Source organism: Aplysia californica, unplaced genomic scaffold (genome assembly GCF_000002075.1).
Source record: "Aplysia californica isolate F4 #8 unplaced genomic scaffold, AplCal3.0 scaffold00912, whole genome shotgun sequence".
Taxonomy (NCBI): Eukaryota; Metazoa; Mollusca; class Gastropoda; order Aplysiida; family Aplysiidae; genus Aplysia; species Aplysia californica.
The window spans coordinates 226,341-232,535 of NW_004798182.1; the positions used below are offsets into that span (position 1 = coordinate 226,341).

General features: G+C 36.6%; 1 protein-coding gene across 1 annotated transcript in view; it reads right to left on the bottom strand.

Moving 5' to 3' along the window:
• Nucleotides 1-6,195, bottom strand: part of LOC101847382 (basement membrane-specific heparan sulfate proteoglycan core protein) — a gene marked incomplete at its 5' end in the record, with an annotated part of 125,383 nt that overhangs the window by 113,871 nt on the left and 5,317 nt on the right. Inside the window, 4 exon segments of the mRNA XM_013089265.1 lie at nt 1,634-1,762; nt 3,318-3,432; nt 4,013-4,260; nt 5,211-5,357. Of these exon segments, the coding sequence (XP_012944719.1) occupies nt 1,634-1,762; nt 3,318-3,432; nt 4,013-4,260; nt 5,211-5,357 (639 nt within the window).

A 6,195-nucleotide genomic window follows, 5' to 3' on the forward strand; every position in this document is an offset into this window, starting at 1 on the left:
CAATTAATAAGGGTGGAAAAGGTAAAAAATAATTCAACTTGCATTTTTTTATACTTTTCAAGTTAACAGTGCAATGAGTTCTACTTTTCATTTCATTTCATTTTTTCCCCAAGCAAAAGTAGACAGACTCACTACTCCACACAATTTAAGAATACAGAGTACTCGGGCCCCCTTCTGAACACAGGGAATGGGAGAAGAAAATGATCCAAAATGGTTTAAAAAGGGCAACAATATTTCACTTTTATTTTTATCTGACCCAAAACTTCCTCGTTAGCAAAGTTCATCCCCAACTGAGCCATAGCCACCATCAGCTCCCAAATTCTTTTTCTTTAGCTTTTCGTACAATCAGAATAACATTTTTATAAATCTGAAATGGCAAATGACTCCACTTTCATTAGCTGTAATTAGCAGAAATTATGAAGAGAGACATAGAGAAGCAAACCAAAAAGTAGTGTAAAAAGTTACCTTGAATATAAGCACAAAAAAAGTGAAAACAAAAAGTGTTGTTCATTAGAAATGAGAAAATATCATTAGAATTTAAGAAACAAAAAAAACAGTGAATTTTTAGAACAAGTGTGAGAAGTGAATTGATTCAAGCTAGTTTTGTCATATTTTATGCACATTATAATCACTGGCATAAGATCTGAAACTTTTGAAATGAACATTACAGCATTTTAAAAAATCTACTGCTGTCATGAATATTTCAGTCATTTCTCACAATTGCAAAGAGTCCTTTCATCTGTTCTGATGAATGAGAACAAAGTATATTATTCACTTGGCCGTTTTTTTTTTGCTAGAAAACTGAACTTTGAAAAACAGATCTAATTACAGATCGATCTTGTGCCAGTGTGCATGTGATTGATGAGAGTTCAAACAAATTGTCACAATGGTATTGAGTGAACTCGAAAATGTGAGTAAACCAAGGCAAGGGTGACATTTTAGGAATGTGGAAAACTTTATTAAATTATGGCATATCAGTGTCAAAATCATCTCCAGCAACCACGTCAACATTTTTAACATCATCTTTTTGAGACAGACGGAACCCGTCATAACTGCATAATCCACTGAAAGCCATTAATGTTACTTCATATTACCGTGTCACATCAAAGACAATTCAGGATCAGCGTGATGTTAAGACACACACAATATACAAACATTTAACACATTGGGTCAGTAACCAAATGTTATTAGCTCATGAATTAAAACGACCTCATGCAAATATCAAAAGCATGAATTTTGCATAGTAGTATTTCTTAACATCATCAAGCCTACTGCTCAATCGACCTTTCTTTTTCGGTCCGTTTTATATTGTGTAAGGCGACAAAACAACATCTGAGAAATCTCAAGAGATAGACGAAAACACGAGAGGACGAAAAGAAAAGGAAATCAACAAATAACCGAGTAGATCAAGATGTTTGATGGGAAATAGGTGAGGACTGCTCAAAACGGATCCATTTGAAAAGTCATAAGGCCTAGTTGGCGAAAGAAACCATTTTTCGACAAAATCAGGACAAGAGAAAGAATTTTGACCAAATGACGAGCCAGAGAAACCAGAAGAAAGTTGAGCTGAAACACATGAGAAATTGAATGTAGCTGACTTTCAGCCAGAGATTCATCTTTTCTGTATACTCACGGCAGCCTTGCTCATCAATCTCGCTGGGACAGTCGATCTCTCCGTCACAGTGGTACTCATTAGGGATACAGTAACCGTCACCGCAGGAGTACTCATCCGGACCGCAAGTGTATGCAGGAGGAATACCACCTAAACAATTCGACAGAGTAAGACAAATTACGGACACAGTTTGTTTTTTGTTGGGGGGGGTTGTTGGCTTTCTTTCTTTTTTTTTTTTAAAACTGTGTGACAACCAACGACATGTTAGCTGAAACTTAACTTTTTTTGTTTTTCATTTTGGGTATTTTTTTGCGCTGTATGATATTCGACTATACGAACTATGCTACTTGAAACTCAATATGGTAGAACCTTTCACCAGTGTCTGTGGTGTAGTAGTAATAGGTGTTTTGCCATCACACACCATAGACCTGAGTTCCATTTCCAAGAAAGGAGAAGTTTGATTAAATATCTCGCTCAGTTTTTCTTCTCGGATGTCTTATCCCTCTCAGCCCAGCTTCTATATGATCTAAATTGTGTCGTTAGAGCCTATAAACAACTACATAAAAAGTTTTTTAAAATTTCCATAAAGATACACTTGGTCTGATCACTGGACATCTATGAAGAGATGAAATACTCCTGGAAAACACTAACCACTTTAGGATTTAATTTTCAAACTTTTGCTATAGTAAGAACAGTTTTGTACCCCTCTTTGACTCGGACCTTTTGCAAACTGAGCCACATGTCAACAACTTTCCTTTGAAGCTTCAGATTTCCAAGGGAGATGATCTGTAAACTAGTGTGCTCTTTTCAGATAAAATGAGTTATCCCCTTTGTCAATTGTGAGATGAGGAAGTACATTAAACAAACTTTGTTGTTGTTGTTAGCGATCCAGTAGCATCTGACCGTTAACTCTTCTGCATGATGCCATTCGGTAAATAAACCTTCAATCATCAAATTTATGGTAGGCTCCTAATGATTGTGAATTTTTTTGAGAGTTTATAGCTTTTTGTACTTTTTATTTTGTTAAAAGTGTCTTGCACTACAAACTACAGAAGACAATTTGAAGACAAGGTCATTCCAACTGTGTGTGATCCTGATCTCAAGCTGAACTGAGATGTGAATGATCAATGTGTAGATCAAACTGTTAAAAAAAGATCATAAGCATCAAGAACACCTGCATACTATTCTTGCATTCTGCAATAATTGATTCCTGAAGTGAAAAAGTAATAATAAATTAAGACAGAAGGAGGATTTCTAGAGTCAGGGCGTGAGATTCTGTTGTTATCTGAAGTAAAAAATAATATACCTAATAATACATTGAGACAGAAGGAGGATATCTAGAGTCAGGGCATGAGATTCTGTTGTTATCTGAAGTAAAAAAATAATAGACCTTATAATACATTGAGAGAGAAGGAGGATATCTAGAGTCAAGGCGTGAGATTCCGCTGTTATCTGAAGTAAAAAAATAATAGACCTTATAATACATTGAGACAGAAGGAGAATATCTAGAGTCAAGGCGTGAGATTCCGTTGTTATCTGAAGTAAAAAAATAATAGACCTAATAATACATTGAGACAGAAGGAGGATATCTAGAGTCAGGGCGTGCGATTCTGTTGTTATCTGAAGTAAAAAAAATAATAGACCTAATAATACATTGAGACAGAAGGAGGATATCTAGAGTCAGGGCGTGAGATTCTGCTCTCACCTGAAGTGCCTTGGTAATCCATGACAGCCCTGATGGAGAAAGTTGCGTTCCTGGACTCAAAGGGCACAGCATTGATGTTGAAGTCAATACCTTCTGACAGCATGTCATCGTAAATCTGTCGGAGACACGGAAAGTTATTGGTTAGAAAAGAGAAACAGCAGAATTAAGATAAAGTCATGACTGCATTTTGCTCTCTTTGTTATTATTGATCCAGATCTTTGCTCTCTTTGTTATTATTGATCCAGATCTTTGCTCTCTTTGTTATTATTGGTCCAGATCTTTGCTCTCTTTGGTTTTATTAATCCAGATCTTTGCTCTCTCCAAAAAAAACTTTGAAAAAAGCATTGCTGAACAAAAAGCCTTAATTTAGTTTAAGTAAGAGTTTTACAGCATTTGCAGCGCAATTAGATGATAAAATATTAATTAGAAAAAAGAGATAACAAAATTAAAATAAAGTGCTTTACTTTCTTCAAAATTTCAAAGGTATTTGTCTGTTTAAAAAAAAGTGAAATCACAGATTATCCCTTGTAATGAAACAATAATTGTTCTAAGGTAAAAACCCTTCCAGTAATGATAGAAATCACTTGACTCAATGCTTTTGTCTCCTTATTACTCCACCTTTGTCTGCATCCACATTTTGAATTTTTATGCCAAAGGGTCAAGTTCTTTTATAAAAAGACATTAGGTTGACTTACTTGAGCATTGTAATCTTGGTACAACTCTGTAGACGCGACAACATCATCAGCCAATGTTGCTTGGGCAATGACATTGTTGGGGGTTGAGCGAGGATAGAAGATACCGATGAAATCTCCACGTTGAACCGGGATTGGAGAGTCGACAGTGACAGTTTGCACACCGACATCAGCTGAGGGCAGCTCCGTCTTGCGCACCAACATGAACTCAGAATCAGCACTCTGGCGCCACACACCAACAAAGGCAGAACCTGAGGTGGAAGGAAAAGACACGAGATAAAAGATAAGAAATTCGCTGAATTTATTTTTCTTAAAAAAAAAAATGGCACTCATGTGACCTTATCATGCAGTTGCGAGAGCCGTAAAACCTCTATTAAAACAAAACCAAAAAAAAGATGAACAACATTTTAGAAAGAATATCGTCTCTTTATAAAAAACAGAGCAGAGAAATTGTGAGAATCTCACTGAAATTAAAATGGATGCAAAGAAACAGTACTGGGTACCTTAGTCGAAGAACTTGAAGGAGATGTTGAGGTACACTAAAGAGTTAAAGAACACTGAGTGCCCAGTTGAGTTTTAACTCATTTGAAACATAATATTTCATTAATAGGAAGAAAAAATGTGAACTAGCTGACAGTATCTCGCAGAACATTCCATTCATTTTCTTTACAGAAATAATTATTTATTCAGTGTACGGCTGTCCAATATCTCACAATGGCCAAGACAGGTAGCCCTATATTAATAGAATTCAGTCATAAAATAAGTCAAAATGCTGAGAAGAAAACAAATAATTAATATTATTTACAAAATATCCATAAATAGAAAAACAAACTACTGCATAACTCTACCGTATTTTAAAGCAATAATAAGACATGCTTTTGTACATGTAGTATAATAACTACCAATTTTTCTAACCCTATTCGTATGTCGTGTTTTTCTATCGTATCCATACGACGTGGGGAACTCTGAGCCACCGCTTCCCAAAGCAGAAAGTTACTTGTTAATCCAATCCGTACGCTTTGCATAGCAGTCTGTCAAAATGATTTTTTGAGAAATACGGAAAGTTTCAAAGAGATCTTCGCACTAGAAGTATTCTTAAATGTAAAGAATACAACCCCTGGGGTACAAAATGATCCCAGGGCGTACGGATATGTTTAAACCATTAAGGAAGACAAGCAAGCAGACAACAAAAAGGTGTTACCGTCTCGGATAAGTCTGTAGTATTCCCATCCGACAACTTGTCCTTCACAGGGGAAAGCGTTGTTGATGAGCAGGTTGGCCCAGTTACTTCCGTTCCTGGGCAGGTAGTCAGGCTTGCGACCCACGTAGGAAGGACATTGGACATCAGCTGAGGAAACAAAAATACACAAGTTTTTTAAAATATTAAATTAAATTATTATCCAAATGTTAATATCACCTGCTGAAGGATACTAGAATAGATTTTAGTTGGGTTTTTTTTTGTTTTTATTTTTGTTGCTCTTTTATTTGTTTTGTCGTTATAAATTCCCAGTGTACATTTCTGTGATTACACAGGCAAGGAGGACTGAGAAAGGGGGGGGGGGGCATGCGTGCATGTGAGAGTGTGTGCTTGGACATGTGTGTGTGTGTGTGTGTGTGTGTGTGTGTGTGTGTGCCCGAATGCACTGACTCACACCGGTTGCAAAGCTTCGCAGACGAAAACGACGGAAGCGCCGTAATCATAATTAGTGGTTTTGCCTCCCCCGGGTGACTCTTGAAATTCAAAGCAGTGTTTAGTTCTCGCCCGCAGACCAGGGATCAAAGGATTTAACGATTGATTGATAAGATTGTCTGGCTGGCGATCAATGCTGTGAACATTGTTGGTGTCATCAAGGATTTTCTGAGTAATAGATGAGTTGAAAAGCGTTCTTATGTAATGCTGTATTTTTCTGGTGTTTAAAAAAAGACTGCATTTCACATCATTTAGCTTTCTGAAATGAGAAAAAGAAACGGAAAGCAAACAGAGAACGAGAGACGAACCAGTGTAAGTAGAGGTAGCGGCTGAACTCTTCGTCGTTGTATGCGGAAGATTTCGTTCCTCAAGTTGGGGAGGTTTTAAAATGATGATGATGATGATAATGATGATGATGACGACGATGATGATGATGATGATGGTGATGATGATGATGATGATGATGATGATGATGATGATGATGATGATGATGATG